A 23,830-nucleotide genomic window follows, 5' to 3' on the forward strand; every position below is an offset into this window, starting at 1 on the left:
CATTGTAAAGTAAGGTACGTTATTTTTCATAAAAAGAACATGTGTAAACATAGCCTAAGATGGAGCAATTGTGAGCTCCATTATGTGCTACATGTCAGAGGGATATAAACCAGGAGTGGAAACTACAGTTTCCCAAATAAGCCTGTTACTTTGGTTGATTCCGAAACCATTTGGAGTCACTTCATGATGTTTTATAATGGGAGGAATCAATATTAATTTCCACTTTTTATAGCATCGTTCCTGTCTACATTCTAATTGCTTATCAGCTATGGTTCCATAGAAGTTGAAGGTAATATTCTTCAAATGATTTTGATTTAAAGGGGTTGTCCATGGTTTATACATTTAGCCATATACTGTATAAATGTATATTCATTGCAATAGTAAATCTCCCCCATGGTCTTCATTAAAAATCTACTGCTATTTTTGCCCACAGCTGCAATGCAGACCTATGTGTCGCCATGGTTACAGACTACAAACCCAGTGCAGTCAGATCTTGCTTCCTGTTAACACACTTTGCACCATGGGCTTTGTATAGTATTGCAGTCTATCTCCATTTCTGACAGACCCTTCTTTCTAACCCAGTGTAACCCCTTTAACCCAGTCTTAATTGGTTTATCTAATTTCAGTACAGGAACAGAAAGATAACGCTTGAAAATGTGATATAGCATCTAAAAATGATTGACTATCCTAAGAAGAACGGCAGGAAGTGGAGCGTTATGATGACTGCGTTTAGTCTTCTCGGAGAATAAACATTACTCTTTTCTATAAATGAGAATCAGGCGGCTCCCAGGCATCTAATTAAATGACTGGATGATAGATGCCGTGCAAATATAAGGTGGAAAATCAAATTATACTCGCTAGCAATCAGCCTCTTAATACCCGGCGTGAAATCACATCACTAATTGCTGACTTCAAATGTTTCGTGGAATATTGAAAAAGACGGAGCAGACATCACTTAATATCCAATAAAATATTTATATTTTAGATTTTTTTTCTTATTGGCATTATTAATATTCTTTGCGGGGGAATTAGACTATTTACAGACATCAGTAACATGAAGGCATCTGCCCAGCCTGTGTATGACAGCTAAAAGAATCAAAGGGCTTCATACTACAGAGCTGTATGCTTTCTATGCGCTGCCGTATGGTGCCTCCATGTAGCACTGTATCATGGAGATATTCTTCCCCAAACAGCAATGCTGCTATGGGAGAACATGTCATTCCATGGAGAATCCATGGAGAATTTACGTCTTCCAAATTTCGTGATGTTCCTCTCTCAGGGTGCATGCACACTATGGAACACGTGCGTAAAGGCAGTTGCGGATCCCGTCGCTCGTAGGCGCTCGCATTTCCGCCTGTGCCATAGACTCTATTCTAGGCACGGACGGATTGACATGTCAATTCTTTTGGCGGATGGCAGAATCGGCCCGGCCCGGCGGATGGCAGAATTGGCTGCCGCAAGTGGGTACAAGCGGTTGAATCCACACCGGGTCGTAAGTGCGTATTCCGTAATGTGCATGTACCCTTAAAGGGGCTCTCTGGCTAAAATAGTGATATGTCCATGTTGAGAGGGACTAGAAGACCCAGGATGCATAAGGATGCGGCTACATGGTGTTTTTGCCTGTGAAAAGAGGTCATGTGACCAAGAACCCTCTCACCCTGCACTGCACCCAAGGTCAAGGAATAGGAGTCACCTTGGGACCCACAAGTGACTATGACCATGACCTGGTAGTTGCAGAAAATCCATCTTGGATAGATTTGTTGTGACTATTGGGTTGTGGTCACAGCAGGACCCCATTCGTTGACCTTAGGTATGATGCACGGTGATTCAGACAGTGTAACACAGCAATCTTTTCTTATTCATGATAAACGGCCGTAGAAAATAGACATGTTCATTATTTTGTACAGCTGCAGTAAACAAAGGCTGTAGTTAATGCATTGTGTACACAACAATGGCCGTTGTTCTATTGAAACCAACAGAAATGAATGAATTCAGAAATCTACAACCGTTGTGCTCAATGACCATTACAGCCATAGGTTTCGGAATTCATTGCAGTGTGAACAAAGCCTTAAGGTCCCCATACACCTTAGACTTTAGACAACCGAAGCCACCAGCGGATTCAGCCATCCATCTAAGGTATATAGAGCCGTCCCAAATAATTACAGACAGATGATGTTGGTGGAGATAGGGGTCGGGCAATTTCACGCTCCCAAGCCCACCCACCAGCCTTAATGGATAGATCTCTCCATGTTTGGGTATACAAAGAGATCTATCAATTTAGATGGTGCAGATGTATCTGAACTAAGTTTGCAAGTAAACTATATTTTTATCATTTTTATCACTTTGCACAAAGGAAAGTTACGTGGCAGATCCAGCTCTTCTACATTAGTATATAGATCTATTCTGCAGCTGGTGTGAATCTCACGTTTATAACCCAATTTCCTATCTACTGCGTATATATTTCCAAATATCCTCCCACATTATACAGTATATCCTATCCTGATTCATAGATTTGCTTATTTCTCAGCGCTATCTCTGTAAAGTTTTATGCTTACACCGTATAAAGTGAGAAAGTCGACAATGAATATATCGTATCTGTAAAGAAAACCCATAAAATAAAAGCTGTAGGCTTTCAGAAAGTATTTTTATGTTTTCCAGTCATCTGAGTCGTCTTTATGCTGCCCCGGAGAGCACTAACCACGTATTATAGTTTATTTTATCAGCCCATTTCTGCTACTTTTATTGTCAACTTTAGAGCTTATTTTTAGATCGGCAGCAACTTTTATGCTTGCATACATGTTATTGGTGCAAGCAATTATTACTCTCCTGAAGGGGATCAAGGCCATTTCTGTATAGCTATCCTAAGAGCCTAAAAATATAGAAAGCTTTAGAAATAATAAAGTGTACTCCAACCTACACAGCTCTACACTACCTTGTAATCCAGCCCTATAACATTGATGACCTATCGTCTGGATATGGCATCAATATTAGATTGGCAGGTGTGCGACTTTCAGTATCCTCACTGATCAGCTGTTTAACCCTTAGAGGACCCGGCCAATTTAAATTTTTGCGTTTTCGTTTTTTCCTCCTTGTGCTTAAAAGGCCATAGCAATTGCATTTTTCCACCTAGAGACCCACATAAGCCCATTTTTTTGCACCACTAATTGTACTTTGCAATGACAGGCTGAATTTTTTCATAAAGTACACTGCGAAACCAGAAAAAATTCAGTGTGGTGAAATTGAAAAAAAAAGCTGCAGCCGGAAGCAATCGAGTGCCGAGCCGGCGCTGACCCCGGAAGGGGTAAGATGTGTGGATCGCCTGGAGGAGCGATCCTCCCCACTAGACACCAGGGAAAGGCTGCATTCGGTGAACGATTTCAGGTTAACGAGAAACAATCTCGTTTGCGATAGTTTTTTGTTAATCGCTGTAACTGCTTGTACCTGTATAACCGTACTATTAGTAGCAGCGGAGCAAGGTACTGCCCTGTCCACCTTCTTGAGACTAATTTCCAGTATGTTGCACTGTGGCTTCTAAAAATACAATTTTGCAGGTACAAGAGCTGTAAGACATTAAAGAGACTGCGGCATATGCAATGCAATTCAATTAGCTGATCGACAGATGTGGTTGTAGTCTAACATTGATGGCCTATCCTAATGCTGCGTTTACACGGAATGATTATCGTTCGAATTTTCGCGATCGCATTTGAGCTATAATCGTTCCGTGTAAACACAGGAAACGATCAAGCGACGAGCAAGAAATCGTTCATTTTGATCTTTCAACATGTTCTCAAATCATTGTTTGTCGTTTACTAAAAATTCGCAGATCGCTTCGTGTAAACAGTCTTTCAAAGATTCACCCTATGTGAAAGATGGGCTTAAGCGATCTTAACAACCATCGCAATAGCGATTTTTCTTACGAATCTTCTTACATTTTTTCTAACGATTTATTCATCTAAACACTGATCGTTATAAAAACCAAATTATTGCTTTAAAATTGTTAAATGATCGATTGGGCGAATTATCGCTTCATGTAAACGCAGCATAAGCCTAGACCATTCATTTTATAAGGCTAATTCTGGAAACTAATCACCCTGACTACTTCCTGCAGGGTGGTCTATTGTAACATTTTCCAACAGGGAGCAGCAGTGGCAAAGCTACCATAGAGGCAGGCTGGGCAGCTGCTATAGGGCCCGTGCCGCGGGGGCCAAAGATGCACAGGGAAGGTAACAGCCATCCTATGTCCTTTTGCTTAACCCCTTATATACTGCAATGTGTAAGTGACCCAAAGTTCACTTACATGCTGCAACGCACAAAAGGGTTAAAAAGCAGAAGACAAGGAGATCTCTGGTTTACTGCTCTGATATCCCCTGACCTCTGCTCTCCAGCTGCAAGCTTTGAGGTCAGGGGTTATCAGAGCAGTGAAGCAGAGAGCTCCTTGTCTTCAAATTTTTAGCCTTTTTGTGTTGCAGCATGTAAGTGAACTTTGGGGTCACTTACACTCTGCAGTACATAAGGGGTTAAGCAGAAGGTAGTCTGCTCCTGCACATATATATATATATATATATATATATATATATATATATATGCGTAGGGGAGGGGGGGGGCCTGTACAGTTTTTTTGCTATGGGGTCCCATAGCAAAAATCTGGGGGGCAGATGATTACTGTGTCATTTTCTTTCTTAGGGGGACTATGGCTCTAATCCTAAATCACACTGATATAGTACTTGATATAGACTGATATAGTACTTGATATACACTGATATAGTACTGGCATATGACGCTATTATGTACACTTCCCTCACTGGTCAAGTAGAGGTAGTCACGCTGCTGTTTGCATTATTACAGTTCTGTTAGCAGGAGACGGCAAATACCGACTTTCTAGCCTGTGCTTATGAGCTACATCAAAAAGGTTTTTTTTCAAATCTTTGACGCACTTGTTTAGTCCAGACCATAATGTCAAACATAAAAAATTTTAAAAAATTAAAAATGACATTTTCTGTATGTATTAATTACTGCTATTTCTTACCTGGGAAGAGACTGTAATCTATTATTTATGTCAGTAAGGTTTAGAGCTGGTGATTAGAAGATGTCGTAGCATATATTCCATGGGGACCATCTTCTTTTAAGTGTTCATCGGCCAGCTTCAAAGCAGAGGGGTGGCTGTCTTGGAGTGAGGAGGAAAATCGATAGCTGTCTCCGAGACTATGTGCTCAGGGTGGACAGCACATCATTCGCCTGCTATAGACACCGCTCCATAGCATTTAATGTCAGGTCTTTCCCTCATCTGACCATATCATAAAAAAGAGGGACAGTCATAAATCAGATTTCCTGTAGACTGATTTTCAAGACCGGAGTTTGTCCTTTAGAGATCTCAAAACTAGAGCCATCGATGTGTAATTTACTTCTATAAAAAAAAATCAGTATGTCCTGCAGGAAGTGGTGTATTATTTCCAATCTGAAGGTTTTCTATGGAAAGAATACACCACTTCCTGCAGGACATACAGCAGCTGATAGGTACTGGATGCACTTTCTGGCACCAGTTGATTTCAAAGATTTTTTTTTCTGCTGAACTACCTCTTTAATGTGGCTGAACACATAAGATAATTGCTATGTTCAGACAACGGTTTTTCAGCTCAGTTTAAAATGATGTCCGTCATTTTGAGTCTAAAATAACGGACATCATTTAGCAGCCTGGCCTCCCCTTAGTGCAATGACTGGTTTTGTACATTATTCTAGTTTGGAATTAATAATTGCCCTTTGGATGCGGCTTTATTGAAAAATCCATTGAATTTAATAATAAAAATGGAGAAAGAACGGTGACAAAACAAAAACTGTGTGTGAATTACTAATTGACGTCCGTGGTAAAAACGTCCGGTATTCAATACATTGTGTGCACATCCGTCTTTCCATTGACTTTAATGCATTGCCATTGTAGTCAGTTACATCGCGGCAATAACGGACTTTTTTTAAATATCAAAATCGTCCGCCTTTTCTCTATTTTTGATGTTGTGTGAACATAGCCAAGGCCCGCTATTTGGACAACCATTGTTGGTAAATTACATGTGAGCGATCATTTGTGATGGTCAATAGAAAATATGATTGGCCATGTTGGATTTTTTGGTTGCAGTCAGCTGATGAAGTCAGTGTATGACACAATTGGATGAATTTCGCCTATCAAGGGCAGCTTTGTGGGAGTTTACTTTAAAAAAAAACACATACACACAACACATTGATTTCTATTGTCCCATCAAAGTTCCATGTGTATGACCAATTTTAGACCAGTTGGTTGACAATTCAATTTTATTAAAAATGGTCACATTGACTTAAAAAAGTAATTGTTACTTACTTCACCGATCCCCTGCCGCTGCCATTGGTCCGTGCTGATCTCCACTTCCTGGTCTCATATCAGTACAAGGTCTCATCTCAGTAATTTGGAGGCTGAGATAGGGCACTACTGTAACAAATGATTGGTCTCATAGACAGAGACGGGGAGAGAAGTGCTTAGTTTTAGGCTTCTCTCCTTACTCACTCTAGCAATTGTCAGGTCTCAGACCCCGACTAATAAAAACTTTTTGACATTTTGCTTTATTAAAGCTACGGGTACACACTTTAAAGGAGAAGTCCGGCGAAAATTTTTATTAAAGTATTATATTGTTTCCCAAAAGTTGTACAAATCACCAATATACACTTATTATGGGAAATGCTTATAAAGTGCTTTTTTTCCTGCACTTAAACCTGCATCATGGCTTCACTTCCTGGATAAAATTGTGATGTCACGACCTGACTTCCAGAGCTGTGCGGGCTGTGGCTGCTGGAGAGGATGATGGCAGAGGGATGCTCAGTGTCCCTCCAGTGTCCTGTGTCCCTCAGTGTCCGCCTGCCATCATCCTCTCCAGCAGCCACAGCTCACACAGCTGTGGGAGTCGGGTCGTGACATCACAATTTTATCCAGGAAGTGAAGCCTTGATGCAGTAGTAAGTGCAGGGAAAAAACACTTTATAAGCATTTCCCATAATAAGTGTATATTGGTGATTTGTATAACTTTTGGGGGGCAATATAATACTTTAATAAAAATTTTCACCGGACTTCTCCTTTAACTCACAGATTGCCCAGAATAGGAGGTGGCTCTGGTGTTCTGTAGGTGTGGTTGGTACAGACACATATGCACTAGATCCATTTTCATCACTTTCTGCAATGGCCTTTTGGCCATAACAATATGACTAATCTATATAGGAGTATTATTATGATGACAATGATTTGTATAGAAGTCACATATGTTGTAACTAATCAGCCAGTGACCTTTAATAAACATCTACTATTCCGAGAGAATCAAGGATTATCAAGGATTAGAAAAAGCAAAAATAGCACCACCCCTGTCCTCAGGTTGTGTGTGGTATTACAATTCAGCTCCATTCACTTCAATGGAACTGAGGTGCAAAACCCACACACAACCTGAGGACAAGAGTGGTGCTGTATCAGAAAGAAAGCAGCATGTTTTTATAATTCTGGATAACCCCTTTAATATCCATGACTTTAGAAAGTATGGTAGCTCTCAGCTAAGAAGAGATATCATTAGAACAGAGTAAAGTGGGTCCACAATGTCAGTGTGCTCTAATGCTTCTATACCTTCAATAGAGAACAGAAGTGAAAGACGTTTACTATGGCATATCAAATGGATATATGAAGAATATTAGTCACACAGGGAACATCTTCCTACTTAGGGGGGTTAAATATCACAGTTAAAGTTTTAAAGCTTTTTTTTTATACTATTGAAGTACACCATACTATTGAAGGTGCACCAATATTAATGAATAATTGATAACAAGCTATCACACCTGCTTACAGTATGTTTTGCTAGACAGCTCCTAAACCAATGAACGTATCCAATAGGGGGATCCAATAGCTGCTTATGTTCCTCTGGTTTATTTTAAGGCATCTGGATGAAGCATAGGGAATTAGTTAGTATACTGGGCCAAGACATGCTTCTGCACTGGTATACCACAGGAGAAGATCATATGTAATGCATAACAGGCCATTTACTAAGACTGACATATTACACACCTCTCATCAGTGGAAATCAGTAAAATCATTCAGTTGCAATTCACATACAAAACTGCTGTCACTGTTAGATAGCTGTTAGGAAAAGAGACATGTGGTACCTTTCATTTATCCATCTGCACTTCCAGAACATTAAAGACTGTTTTTATTCTATACAATGAAGAATCAAAGAGGCTCTCCCGAGTTCCTGAAGTGCACTAGGCTGTATCACCTCCTTTCTCCCCCTCCCATACCTGAGCCTGTTGGGGACTCAGCTTCCAGGTGTCAAGCAACAGGAAGAGCGGAGGCGTCCAGCTTACAGCAGATTAGAAGCTTGAGAAAGTATTTCTCTACATTCTGGAAGTAGGAGCAGATGTATCAAAGGTAACATGTGTCTCCTTGTCCTAACAACTATCTAAGAGTGTTAGAAGTTTGGAAAGTGAATTATAGCTGACAGAATGTGCAATTGTATCGTGAAATCTACACCAGCTCCATGGCCGATAATGGCTTGGTGTAATAGCTACTGTTAAAAGGCAACAATCAGCCCACATGCACAATGTCGGCTGATCCTTGTCTTTCAACATGTTGAAAGACAAAAAAACTACAACAATAACGACGCTCCGCTGGCCGTTACTCCATGTAATAGGAGCAGAGGCAGCAGACCGCCGCTATCTCCTATGGGCTACCCGGACAATATAAAGAACGTCCAGGGAGCCCCTCCCAAAGATGCCCACAATACTCCCCCACCCCCCAAACACACACACACACTCTTACCTGATCGCTGTAATAGTGCCGGCAGTGAGCAGGGAACAAGGAGCAAGCGAGTGCTGATCTGACAGGTCGGCAATCACTTGCTCCTCCAGATCGGCCTGTGTAATAGGGGCTTAATAGAGTGATTCACATCAAGTGATTGTGCTGCTGTCAATGGACAATAATATAGTTTTGTAATAGTCTTGTTAAACAAGCGCCAATCTACAAGATAGTTTAAAATAGAGTCCTAAGTTCTTATAGTGCTAACCATTTAGAGTGTTCTTTAGGCTTAGAGTTATTTTTACATCTCTATTCTAAACTAATGGCGGATACATAAATAAATATGTCATTCATTGCATTGAAAATCATTGATAGTTCCAACCTCCTCAATTAATTCCGCATGTTGCCAGAACAAGGAGATTGCAGAGAGTGGTTCTTATCATATTCTCACAAGCTGCACAACTGATAAGATAATCGGGCGTGCAAGGACTTTATGGGAAATTATATACTGGTTGGAACAAAGAACCAACTCTATGGTATATAAATAGAGCTTATCATAGGGGGATATGCTTCACTCTTGGCATTCCTGGGACTTTGATGTATACAACAAAGATTCCTCAGGTCTGAGATAGCTCCATTGAGGACTGGGACTGATCTGAGTGGTGGAAGCCTCTATAATACACTGTCTATATTAGTTTTATATAGACAAAAGGGAAAAATGCATTCAATGTTTGACTTATTCCATATTTGCCATATTACTTTGAATTAATGCTTAGAAAGCTTGGTATTTAGGCTTTTTGAGTCGATAATGGTCACATGTAATAGGACCTTTATGCCAGAAATTGGGTCATACAGCCTAACCCGTCATAGGCTGTATCCCTGTTTTCCAGGCGGGACTCTACTTTCTCCCTGAAACAAGAAGACAGCAGGAGTCAAATCCCAATGGTTCGGATTTGTATGAACCCGAACCTCGGCCTGGTTCGCTCATCTCTAGTTATGGGGCATGCTCTAGTGAAGTCAAAGGGCCCTAGATTCACTTCATGCCCAGCTGCCTGGTGCCCTCTTCTACCTCTTTTACCCTCCTCCATCACAATGATGTGGCGCGCATGGTAAGGCTTATGCAGTAACAAAGGAGTAACTATCATTTCTTGTTGGCATCAGGATACGCTGTTAAAATCCTGCTGCCAGCATGTGTTTGGGAGCACGCCGAGAAACAAATTCATCTGGCAGCGCTGTTGACCACATTGTAAGTGTATACAGTCAATGGCGCTGGCAGGATGAATTCCGTTGTCGGCGCGCACCTGAACAGACATGCCGACAGCAGGACTTTAACAGTGTATCCTGCTGCCAGCCAGAAATTACATTTTAGGCTATGTTCACACATAGGGGGAGATTTATCAAACTGGTGTAAAGTAGAATTGTCTTAGTTGCCCCCAGCAACCAATCAGATTCCACCTTTCATTTTTCAAAGAATCTGTAAGGAATGAAAGGTGGAATCTGATTGGTTGTTAGGGGCAACTGAGCCAATTCTACTTTACACCAGTTTGATAAATCTCCTCCATAGTTTCTCCATAGAGTCTTTCTTCAACCAAAATTAGGAGTGGAACTGACAAGGCAAAATTATAATGGAAAGATTTGCACAGCTTCTGTGTTTTCAACCCACTCCTGGTATTTTTTGAAAAAAGACTGACTTATGTGCGAACATAGCCTAAGGAATCGATGCAGAATCCCCCCGTGCATACTAACTGTTTGAATGGGAGGGCTTGTACGCCTCCTCTCTCTGCGTCTCTGTGCTTAAAGATTTGACATGTCAATTCTTTGAGCAGAGAGGCGCTGGCTGTGTATGTGATACCATAGACTGTGTTTTTACAATTCCCCTTGCCCCATAAATCTCTCCTTTTCAGCCTCTACATTTTAATGCCAAGTAAAAGGAGGATGGACCATAGCTGCCTTGGAGATGGACAGAATTGGAAAGCTCAGGGACACCCGCAACTACTATGTTTCTCTGAAACTAAAACAAGGTCTTTCTTTTTTTTTTTTTTTTTTAATCTGAAAATAAGGCTAGGGCTTATTTTCAGGATAGGTCTTATTTGTTTTCATGAACAAAAGTAACACATTATGCTCAATTCATTACTTGGGTCATGTTTACACAACATCAAAACGACAGCCCTTTTTTGGCCGTCATTTAACGTTAAAAGACAACCATATTTTGAGAATTATGGCCACAAATAATAATCATTATTGTGGCCGTAGTGATCAAAGAGTTATCTTTTGGTGTTAAATGACAGACATCATTTCAAGATTATGTGAACATGGCCTTGTACTCCATGGAGTAGCTTTTTCTTTTTGAACTCATGTTGTTGTAACTGAAGAGGATGTGGATCAGCTGGACCACGGCAAGAGATGGGAAAGCCGCACCAGGGAGTGGACTCTAGGGGGCCTCTGGACTTCACCAGAGCGCGCTGCAAGGAAGGTTGAGCTTGCTGTGGCAAGCTACCCAAAGGTCGCTACCCCTGGTTTGGCTGGCTTGCAGTGGTGGGCAGGGTGCAACAGAGCAACCAAGAAAGGGTGCAGCCAGGAACAGCAGCAGGGAACTGTGCAACGGACAGGGACATGATCAGGAATACAGGCAGAAACACGGTCAGGAATACAGGCAGGAGCACAGACAGGGAACACTTTAATAGGGTAGGGACACAGAGGCTCCAACATTGGAAAAGAGCAGGGCAGGAAATATATATACACATGGGCTGCTAAGTAGCAGCCAACTAAGACCACACTGGCCCTTTAAATTTCATTGAACCAGCATGCGCATGCCCTAGGAGGCGGGGACACATGCATCAGTTTAGAGGAGGAACAGAAAGAGTGGGGACAAGTAAGAGGACCTGTGAAGGGGCCAAGCTGCAGACGGACTTACGTCCCGACATCAGGGATGTGGTGCCCGCCACAGCAGGAGAGAGGAACAGGGATGGCCATGGCACATGGAACAAGTCAAGGCCACATCCATGACAGTTGTCTGGGAGTAAAAATGTGCCCTTACCTACACAGTACACCTGTTATAGATGAGGTAATCTATTTTCAGATTCGCAAATTTGTCCTGAATCTGTGGACCCTGGAGGCTGGAAGTGGGTTTCTAGATTGGGACTTGCAAGCGGATGAGCATAATTTGTCCTGCTGTGGCAGGAGGTAGCAGTGTGCTTGCCCAGGACAGTATGTCTATTCTCCGGCTCTGTGACATCATGTGACATAACCTAGTGCTGACTGTAACTAGGGCTTATTTTTGGACTAGGGCTTATAATTCAAAGCCTACTAAAAAAAAAGCCTGCAAAATCAAGCTAGTGCTTATTATCGGGGTAAGACTTATTTTAAAAGAAACAGGGTAACGTTTCTGGGTCTTAGGGTATGTTCACACTGAGTAAAACAGGTGGAATTCTTTGAGTGGAGAGCAGCGGAGAGCGGAGGTGGGCGAGGCATCCCATTGAGACACTCATTACTCAGTGTGAACATAACCTTAGTGCCAATCACTGACCACGTATTTGTTTTTACCTTTAATGTACAAATATTTCAAACTGCTCATTATTGTTATTGTTGGCTAAAGTTTTTGTCGTTCCAGATATTTCAATTTCTTCTTGAAGAATCCAACTTATACAGTACCCAACATATACCATGTAGCTGTAAAAGGCTCAGGTTGGTGTTTAGATGCCTAGTATAAGCGGCTTTGATCCCTGTAAGCGTCCTGATTAGAGGGACTACATTTGCTTCATGAGTTTATTTAACAAGAGAAACATTCAAGTAGGTTGAAATTGGGCACAAAGCAGATGAAACGGATAAATGACAAAAGCAAAATTGAGTTAAAAAGCAGCATGATTTCAAACAGAATAAGGGATGTCTACTCAAAGGTGTAAGTCACATGCAATATTCCCAGGTTTCTGTCTTTAGTAATTCCCTTTTATTTCTCCCTAAGAAGAAAGGTTAGAAAAAGAAGACCTCTGAGAAGATATGCTACAAACTTCTAAATTAGTGAAGGAGCTCCCTGCATCGCTTGTATATTCTGGGTAAGAGGATGTAGAGGAGATAATATTCTTAAGTCTCTGAAGAGCGATGATCAGCAGCAGGAGAAGGAAAGCCAAGAGGCTAAGAAAGATGGACACATAGACATAAACGTTTGATAAGCGGTTGGGTGCTGATGATGAGGAATCCACGGACGTTGAAATGGAAGTGGGAAACAGTTCCAAAAAAGTTCCATTCCCTACGTCTTCTGGTAAGGAAATCGAAGGACCAAGGCCTGACATTTTGGCTTAAGCAATATGGTGGGTCTTTTGTGAAGATCTATGTCATGAATTTATGGCATCTTTGTAGATTACTAGTAATATCCTTTCTTTCGCAATAAATCCAGAGATCTGCAGAAGGTCAGTCTGAAATAGAAAAGTAAAAGTCATTATAGCTCTCTACAACTTTTATTCAAAAATATAAAGTTACTAATTGTATGAACATCCTAAAGGGGTTCTCCAGGCTTAGAAAAACATGGCCACCTTCTTCCAGAAACAGCACCTCTCTTGTCTCCAGTTTGGGTGGGGTTTGGCAACTCAGTTCAATTGAAAGGATGGAGCTAAATTACAAACCCACACCCAAACTGAAGACAGGAGTGGTGCTGTTTTTGGAAGAGAACGGCCATGTTTTGTAATTTGGGATAGCCTCTTTAAAGCAAATCTGTACCCACAATCTGACCCCCCCCCCCCCAAACCGCTTGTACCTTCGGATAGCTGCTTTTAATCCAAGATCTGTACTGGGTTCCGTTCGGCAGGTGATGCAGTTATTGTCCTAAAAAACAACTTTTAATCTGGCAGCCCCGTACCCAATGGCCGGGGCTTAGATTGTGTATGCATTAGGCCGGCACACCCTTTCTGTCCCTCCTCCCCACCCTCCTCATCATTAGGAATGCTCCAGGCAGATTGTCTCCTAATTCCTCAGCTGTGTTAGCACGGCACATGGACTGGATCGTTAAGGCACCTGTGAAATGTTCAGACAGGAGAAAATGTTCCAGTGGCATTCCTAATGATGAAGAGGGTGGGGAGGAGGGACGGAGGCGTGGTGCAAGCCTAATGCATACACAATCTAAGCCCCGGCCGTTGGGCACGGGGTAGCAAGTTTAAAAGTTGTTTTTAGGACAATAACTTCATCATCTGCCAAACGGCCCCCAGGACAGATCTTGGATTAAAAGCAGCTATCCAAAGGAACAAGTGGTTTGAAGGGGGGGGGGGGGGGGGTCAGATTGTGGGTACAGAGTCGCTTTAAATGCAATCTTTTAACATTTTGCTAAACATTTTTTATTTTCTTTATTAAAAAAAACTTTGCAAACAAAAACAATTGAAAGACAAAACTTTCTGCCAAAATCTATTTTATTCTTGCAAAACGATAGCATCATATATCTGCCATCTAACGTTGACTGGGGTTATTGATTAACTATGACTACCAGGATTCCCATCGACACTGAAAATAGGATTTTTTCTTGTCTGTTTCTGTATCACTTCACTATAGGGAATAGGAACCAGACACCTCTATTCCCTCGCTGGGGAGCGATCCCTGTTGTTAGACCTACACAAACCTAGATAAAGCTCTTTATCTGTCAGAAAACATGTCAAAAATATAACTTTTATTGGATATGTTGCAAAATCCTTCTCTTCCGATGGTCAGTACCAATATATCATAATTTTCTATATGAGTCATTCAGGATTCGCTACTTTAGGGATGTCAGAGTATATGTCTATAGCATTTATACTGAACCTGCAGCCCTCCAGCTGTTGCAAGACTACACTTCCCATCATGCCTGGACAGACAAAGCTTTGGCTGCCAGGTATAAGTAAGAAGTGTAGTTCTGCAACAGCGGGAGGGCCCAAGGTTCCCCATCCCTGGTCTATAGTATATGACGGTCATGCAGTCATCTATAATCTACATTTCAAGAAATATAATAGAGGTCAAAAGTAGATTTATATTCTCAGCCAAGGTCATCCTTAGGGGCAGCCTCCATAGCCGCTCCAGATTGACCTCCACACTATCCTAATTTGGCGGTGTTCCCACTCTCCATGGCATCAATACCAAACAAGTATCAAGACAAATGGCTCCAATTTCTTGAGGTTGAGCTGTGGTGTGTGCTGGTACATACCGCACTGGGAACCACACTGGGAATCATTTTCATTTTGTCTAGTATGTGCTTTACTTTATCTATTTAATTCGGTCATCAATTATCAATTTATTCCCTATCTCTATATAAAAATTACTTTCCCTACCACAATTCACCACAATAGGATCTAAATGAAGGCGCCATATTTTGGCACCCCATCTTTTATTTTGACTTCTTACTTAGGGTACTATTACACGATTATCCCTCCGTGTAATAAATACAACGATCAGCCGATGACAACGATCATTGGCTGATCGTTAATATAGGTTAGAACCTATAATTGTCGGGCGCCGACCACGCGCCGCTACATGTAATAGCGGTGCGCGGCCGGAGACTGACTATATACATTACCTACCCACGCTCCAGGGCTGCTCCTGCGGTTCGCTTCTCCCCGAGTCCCGCACGCACCAGCTTCAGAGCGGCCTGTCTGAGCTGACAGGCCGCTCAGCCAATCACAGGCCGGGACTGCTGCGGCCTGTGATTGGCTCAGCGGCCTGTCAGCTGACAGGCCGCTCTGAAGCTAGAGTGCGCGGGACCCGAGGAGAAGCAGAGCGCAGGAGCAGCCATGGAGTGTGGGTAGGTAAAGTATACAGTTTGAGCAGTGGCTGCAAGGACATCAGTAACAATGTTAAACGATTATCGGGCCGTGTAATAGGCCCAGTAAATGAGAGCCAATCTAGCAGAACGGCGCTCGTTTACAGTTGTTATCGGGCCCCTAGCCGCCCGTCTAATAGTACCCTTACTTTATTTGAAATGTATATGTTTGTTACCAGTTTTGCATACCCTGACATTCTCAGAAGCAATTCCAGAGCTATTTGTCTTGTATACCACAGGTCTCTCCAAGTTCAGTGACTGCTGAATTTCCTCATTACCGACAGTCCTATCTCCTTGCTTATTGCATGTTCATGCAGCCTAAAGGCCAAACCCATCATTTGTACCAGTTGTCGCTCGAACAAATTAAGTATTCAGCGTGAAGGCTGTATGTATTCTGTGTGTGTGTGCTTTGAATCCTAACCTTTCTTTTTACAGTTGGCATAAAATATAAAAGTCACAGTGTATTGGCTTTTCTGCTACTTGAAAGTCTAATAAGCAAAACCTGGAACGTGTGTAGAGAAGCCATGGAAATTACTGCTTAATTAAAATGTAGTTTTCATTTACATGTATACCCTATGAAATGACATGTGTTAGGATAGGGACAGGATGACACAAGGACAGGTGAGCCCTAAAGCTGGCACCCGTCCGGCTATCCCTGCCTACTCTCCTCAGAAGCCCTAAATGGCAATGGACAACTGGACGGTAAACCCTGTTCTCTACTAGGTGCAACGTAGAACAAAACAAGACAAACACAAACAGTAAGGCAATGCCAGGGGTCCGGGTCAATAACACATGAGCAGGGCAGTACAATACAGAATCCAAGAGCGTAGTCAAATAGTCAGGAGCAGATAACCAGAAAAGCAATGCAGGAAATAATACTAGGTCAAGATACACTAGTAAACTAGGCACTATCGCAGGCAAGGATTGAGGCATTGGGAAAGATACTTATGGCACCTGGAGTACCAGCCCCATAAGAGATTGGGGCTGGGGCTTCAGGTCCGGACCAGGTGCTGACAGCTCATTGGTGTGTCAGCTGTCAGTCAATTAATACATATAACAAACACTTTATGCTGATCGAGGGGGGGGGGGGGGGGCGGTGAAAGCCCAGCCGCAGCTACATCAAAGGAAAGCACAGCTGTGTTACTCAGATGCAGGCTAGCTGCCAGGGACGCCGTTGGCACACCGCGATGTCGGAGTCTCCACAAGCCCGGTCGCGTGCTAGGGCAGAGCCAGGAGCCGAGCACGCGGCTCGAGCTCTAACAACATGACTGTTCACCATACACTGTACTTTGGCCTCTCCATGGCTTATAATAAGCCTATGCTCTGGGCATGCAGGATCCTACTAATACCGGAAAAAATAACCATCTGGGCGGGATGGGTGGAGTGCACGACCAAGTAGAGGCAGCCACTCCCCCCATCTGGAACTCAGACAAAAAGACCAATTTGGTAAGCTCTCCTAGAACACCATTCACACTAGGCAGGAACACGTTGGTATGGCTGAAATGGCAAACACACAAAAACACAAAAAATGCAACAACTCACCGCTGGTAAGATACAGACCCACTACAGACATGAAAATCACTAAAAGCAGCCCCCAACTGCTAAAACATAATGAGGCTCTTGGCATACCATTTGCAAATAATGTGAGCCATCCCACCACCATGTTCTAGGGACACGAAACCCTGACAGTCCGCATTTGACTCCGAGTGGCTGGAGAAGATGGATTCAGATGTGGATTATGTTGTGACTTGTACTGCAGATTTACCATAGCTTTTAGACTAGCTATAGACTGAAGGTTTGAAATTTTCAGCGAAAATCTTTTATAATTAATATGGAATTCCACAGCCGCCACTCATTTACATGCGGATAGTTCTCCAACATATGGAGGTGTTTGTAAATCCTCATTCACATGTATTCTATTATAATTTACTGCAGGTCTGCAAAACCTGTAACCAGTCTGGAAAATCTGAGCTGTGTATACAAATATTCATAGTAATTGGAGTGTTAGAATGTGTGTCACATCTGCAGTGATGAAACAGGATACTAATAACTAGAGATGAGAGAACCTGGAGCATACTCGAGTCGATCCGAACCCGAACTTTCGGCATTTGATTAGCGGTGGCTGCTGAAGTTGGATAAAGCCCTAAGGCTATGTGGAAATCATGGATATAGTCATTGGCTGTATCCAGGTTTTCCAGACAACCTTAGAGCTTTATCCAAGTTCAGCAGCCCCAGCTAATCAAATACTGAACGTTCGGGTTCGAATCGACTCGAACCCGAACCCAATTCGCTCATCTCTACTAATAACCAATACCCAAGCCTGCTATAAAATCTCATTGTGGCTTGAGATTTGGGGCCTTATCTTTTATCTAAGTTGTTCTGTGTCTATCTATTATCTCATATCTATCTATCTATCTATCTATCTATCTATCTATCTATCTATCTATCTATCTCCTATCTATCTATTATCTCATATCTATCTATCTATCTATCTATCTATCTATCTATCTATCTATCTATCTATCTATCTATCTATCTATCTATCTATCTATCTCCTATCTATCTATTATCTCATATCTATCTATCTATCTATCTATCTATCTATCTATCTATCTATCTCCTATCTATCTATCTATCTATTATCTCATATCTATCTATCTATCTATCTATCTATCTCCTATCTATCTATTATCTCATATCTATCTATCTATCTATCTATCTATCTATCTATCTATCTATCTATCTATCTATCTATCTATCTCCTATCTATCTATTATCTCATATCTATCTATCTATCTATCTATCTATCTATCTATCTATCTATCTATCTAGAAAAATAAAAAAAACATGCAGCACTCAAGAAGTCAGGGCTTGCTGTGTGCCAGCAGTCCCACCTCGATTCTCAGGTGTCTATGTAGATAAATAAAAAGCGACTGCAGCACTTCAGACTTGGTGAAAAATTTTTTAGATGGTGTTCATTCCATACAAAAACACACAGTGGCTTGAGAAAGTCGTCATTGGGACGTTGAAACGTAGCTGTTTGTTCACCGTGTTTTTTTGTATGGAATAAACACCATCTAAGAATTTTTTCACCAAGTCTGAAGTGCTGCAGTCGCTTTTTATCTATCTATCTATCTATCTATCTATCTATCTATCTATCTATCTATCTATCTATACATTGCATATTACATGTAAAAGTACATTACTGAGAGCTTTCTACCATAGTCAGAGCCTTTTCCTCAGTGCTCTCTTCCCAGGCTGTAAAGTTGCTGTGGGTCTTGAGAAAGATTTTGCGATGAGATTGAAACGTTGCATGTGATTTTTTTACTGAATATGGAATAAAAGACTTTGGAATTTCTTCACCTTTTTTTCCGCCGTGGAATACCGCCATGCTTAGTGTGCTGCTGTAAGTGAATGGAGAGGGCGCGTGCTCGTCCGCTGCCGCCGCTCTCCGCTCAGAGGACTAGCATATTAGTTCTTTGAGTGGAGAGGAGAGAGAGCGGACGAGCGCGTGCCCTCTCCATTCACTTACAGCAGCACAATAAGCATGGCGGTATTCCACGGCGGAAATCTCCACCGCGGAATTCCGACAATCTTGCTCAGTGTGAACCTGCCCTAAGGCTGCATTCACAAGTTCAATGTTTTTCCTGATCTGTAATTGTGGTCCGCTAGCTACCTCTGTGATCCGTGCAAAACCGTCCATGTTGTCATCCATTTGCTTCCGTGTCCGTGTTTTTCGTGGATCTTTTTAAAGCATTTTAAATTACATTGATTACATCACATCCGTGTTTTTAACGGATAAACACTGATGTCACATCCATGTACCTTCGTGAAAAACACAGATCCCATTGATTTTTATGGTGCTTCCGTTCCAAGTTATGACATGTCCTATTTTTAAATGGAACAGACTGGAGATCTATGAAAACACTAAACATGTGAATAGCCCAGTACAAAGCAATGGGCTATAAACTTGTCCGTGCGCATGGACAACTTCACGGAACGTGTGAATGCAGCCTGAGGCTGGGTTCACACTATGTATATTTAAGGCTGTATTTGGTCCTCATAGCAACCAAAACCAGGAGTGGATTAAAAACACAGAAAGGCTCTGTTCACACAATGATGAAATTGAGTGGCTGGCCGCCATATAACAGTAAATAACGGCCATTATTTCAATATAACAGCCGTTGTTTTAAAATAACAGCACATATTTGCCATTAAATGACGGCATTCCACTCAATTACAACATTATGTGAACAGATCCTTTCTGTGTTTTCAATCCACTCCTTGTTTTGGTTTCTATACAGCCTCAAATATACGTAGTGTGAACATAGCCATAAGGTTGAACCCAATCAATGTTCCTGTTTAACATGTCCGTTTTATGGGGAAAAACAGATGCAGTTGTGTGCATCCATTTTGATCCATTTTTCCATTGACTCCCGTTATAAAAAAAGAATAAAAACAAAATGGATAAAGGACAGTAACAACCCAGATTTATAAAGTATAGTGTTTTCAAGATCTAATATACTACATATAGGAAGACAATGGGAAGTAAAAGGAAACACCTTGGGGGAGATTTATCAAACATGGTGTGAAGTGAAACTGGCTCAGTTGCCCCTAGCAACCAATCAGATTCCATCTTTCATTCCTCACAGACTCTTTAGAAAATGAAAGGTGGAATCTGATTGGTTGCTAGGGGCTACTGAGCCAGTTTCACTTTACACCATGTTTGAAAAAACTCCCGCCTTCTCTCTCCCTCTCTCCTGTCCCCACCATTGTGGGAAAACCGACCATCAGCCACTCTCCCCTGTACAGATAACCAAAACTTTATGTGACTAATAATGGGGATACGGCTTTGACTAGCAGAGAGTCTTTTATTGTGATCACCAATGCACAGACATAACGAAATTAACAGGTTTTCTTTATCCTTTCCTGAACAAATCTTGCAGATGACGAGAACTGTTTGCAATTTCCTCGTCGAAGCGAAGGCGAGCGTGCGTTCCGTATGGTAGGGTGATGATCTATGATGGTATTTATGCTTCTGACAAGGAAATTCCCCTCGGAATTAATCATAAATGATTAATTAAAAGATGTGCAGAGAGACAATCTAACATCAGGCGGCAGAATATGGCAGCCAGGAGTCTGGAGGAGAAGGGTTCAGCGGCTGACTCTGTACTTTTCTGACGATAAGGAGATGGTCGGAGATGGTGCAAGAGAAATAAGTAGTTGCAGAGAAAATGAGAATCAGGTGGATTTAACATGTATAGGAGTGAAGAAGAGATCTGTCTGTGTTCCAGGAGATCACCATAGATTACAGACACAATTGTCATATTGTTTGTATATTTCCATGGTTTAAAAAAACACAAAAAATAGCAAAAAACATACAATGGTGGTACAATGTACAGCAGTTCCATCAGGTTTGTTGGTAAACGGCACTATATTTGTCATCAAAGCAATGAAAAGCATGATGGGAAGTCAAAGAGGACCACTGGGCACCACTGGGAATTATCATACTATGGATGAAATATGGCATCATGATTTCTATTATGAATCAAAGGCTCTTGTGAAAATTGTTTCTTTACAAATCAACTGGTGTCATAAAGTTATACAGACTTGTAAATCTCAATCCTTCCAGTACTTATCAGCTGCTGTATGTCCAGCAGGAAGTGGTGTATTCTTTCCAATCTGACACAGTACTCCCTGCTGCCACCTCTGTTTGTGACTGGAACTGTCCAGAGCAGTTACAAAGCCCCATAGAAAACCTTTTCTGCTCTGGACAGTTCCTGTTACGGACAGAGATGGCGGCAGAGAGCACTGTGTTAGACTGCAACAAATACACCACTTCCAGTAGGACATACTGCAGCTGATAAATATTGGAAGACTTGAGATTTTTAAATAGAAGTAATTTACTTCACAAACTGTGAGGTACTCCCTAGTTGTTGGTGAGACACAGCTGGGAAGGCAGTATTCATAAAAGTGACTATAATCTGCACAGTCATTTCCCTCACTGCAACAATCTCTGGTTTAAGAACATTATTGACTTATTTTGTATGTATTTTAATGTTATACAGAGTTTAGGAGCCAAATAAATGGTAGACTGAGCAATCGTTTTTATTTTTGCATGGAATTAAAAAAGGGCCAGCATCAGCACCTGGCTTTTTATGGCAAGTGTAGGGGCCCACAGTGCCTCTAGGGGTGCCTGGTCCTTCACTTTTTTTTTCCGTGCAAGGTTTTCCAATCTAAAGAAGACACCTCTGCTTTTGAGAGCAGGATAAGGGCTCCCCATCTGTGACAGCAGCCATTCTTCCTAGGACAGGCTGCCCCCTGCAGGAATCACTGAGTTCTGACAGGCCATGTAGCTGGTGACTTCCACAAGCAAGCTTGGCAGACAGGTGAAGGAAGCTTTAATAATATCCCAGCAGCAGCACTAGAGGTCTGCAGCCCTTCCGTCAGGGATGTTTGACCCCTTCTCCCCACTCTGTGTCATGGAGCAACACTTTCTGACTCCTGCTGTCTGCTTATGTTAACTGTTTGTGGAGATCCAGCAGACATAGGAGGCTGATGATGCAGACAGGGGGCAGGGCGTGATGTCACAGGAGGCTTGGCTGGATCCCCCAATCCCCTGAGTGATTCACCATCTCTGACCGGCCAGAAGCAGATGCAGAAACTTCAAGGATTGTGCAAAACCTTGCAGTAAAATTAAGGTTATGTTCACACATAACACAACAATCACTGAACACTGAAGGAGTGCTCACTAAAGAGTCTTTACTAATGCATTGCCCCCTATCAATTTAAATATGTAAAAAAGGGTCCGTGGAGCCTCAGTTACGAGTCTCAAAACACGGGAATATCCAGATATCCCTCCAGGGAAGGGAAGCCTGTTGCCAAGTGGGTGCCTCCCAGTGGGGAGTTCACCAAACCACCCTGATACGTAGTCCCTTAAGTCCCACTCGGTTGCGAGTATTGTAACATAAATAGGGAAATACTATGTTCACACATGTTGGAGTGTCATTGCAGTACTGCAGCATATCCACAAAAATGATGCAATAACACAAGTAAATGATGGTAAACAGAGAGGATCAGAGCCGGCACTGCCAATCCCACCTGGACAAAAAACAAGGCATACACAGTATATCCCATGTAAGATAATATTGAATAAACTCCTTATTGTGAGGCTCAACTTCAAAGATAAAAGATGCTCGATCATAATATGTGCGTGGAGATTAAAAGGAAAAAAATTTATTAAATTTAAAGAGTTCTTTATTCCAATATTGGTGTTACAGGTAGAGGATACAGGGTGCTGTGTGGTGTTACAGGTAGAGAATACAGTGTGGTGTTACAGGCAGGGCCGATTCTGAGGTCTCTGCCGCCTGAGGCAAACCTCAGGCGGCCGCCCCCTCACTAGCGCACAGGTAGTAACTGTGTGCTGTGTGGTGTTACAGGTAGAGAATACAGTGTGCTGTGTGGTGTTACAGGTAGTAACTGTGTGCTGTGTGGTGTTACAGGTAGAGAATACAGTGTGCTGTGTGGTGTTACAGGTAGAGAATAAAGTGTGCTGTGTGGTGTTACAGGTAGAGAATACAGTGTGCTGTGTGGTGTTACAGGTAGAGAATACATTGCTGTGTAGTGTTACAGGTAGAGAATACAGCGTGCTGTGTGGTGTTACAGGTACAGAATACAGTGTGCTGTGTGGTGTTACAGGTAGAGAATACAGAGCTGTGTGGTGTTACAGGTAGAGAATACAGCGTGCTGTGTGGTGTGACAGGTAGAAAATACAGCGTGCTGTGTGGTGTTACAGGTAGAGAATACAGCGTGCTGTGTGGTGTTACAGGTAGAGAATACATTGCTGTGTGGTGTTACAGGTAGAGAATACAGCGTGCTGTGTGGTGTTACAGGTAGAGAATACAGCGTGCTGTGTGGTGTTACAGGTAGAGAATACAGCGTGCTGTGTGGTGTTACAGGTAGAGAATACATTGCTGTGTGGTGTTACAGGTAGAGAATACAGCGTGCTGTGTGGTGTTACAGGTAGAGAATACAGCGTGCTGTGTGGTGTTACAGGTAGAGAATACAGCGTGCTGTGTGGTGTTACAGGTAGAGAATACAGCGTGCTGTGTGGTGTTACAGGTAGAGAATACATTGCTGTGTGGTGTTACAGGTAGAGACTACAGCGTGCTGTGTGGTGTTACGGGTAGTAACTGTGTGCTGTGTGGTGTTACAGGTAGAGAATACAGTGTGCTGTGTGGTGTTACAGGTAGAGAATACAGTTTGCTGTGT

The 23,830-nt window shown here is 42.2% G+C and overlaps 1 protein-coding gene across 1 annotated transcript; it reads right to left on the minus strand.

Moving 5' to 3' along the window:
• Positions 1–12,677: 12,677 nt before the first annotated feature.
• On the minus strand, positions 12,678–13,142 carry SERTM1 (serine rich and transmembrane domain containing 1). Its single transcript, XM_069972092.1, has one exon. The coding sequence runs from the start codon at positions 13,074–13,076 to the stop codon at positions 12,744–12,746; it is 333 nt and encodes a 110-aa protein (XP_069828193.1). The 5' UTR covers positions 13,077–13,142; the 3' UTR covers positions 12,678–12,743.
• Positions 13,143–23,830: the final 10,688 nt, after the last annotated feature.

The sequence above is a fragment of the Dendropsophus ebraccatus genome, chromosome 5 (assembly GCF_027789765.1).
Source record: "Dendropsophus ebraccatus isolate aDenEbr1 chromosome 5, aDenEbr1.pat, whole genome shotgun sequence".
In the NCBI taxonomy this organism is placed as follows: Eukaryota; Metazoa; Chordata; class Amphibia; order Anura; family Hylidae; genus Dendropsophus; species Dendropsophus ebraccatus.

Bases quoted from the DNA above. Each gene is read 5' to 3' on its own strand.
- SERTM1 (XM_069972092.1), bottom strand. From the start codon at position 13,076: ATGTCAGGCCTTGGTCCTTCGATTTCCTTACCAGAAGACGTAGGGAAT.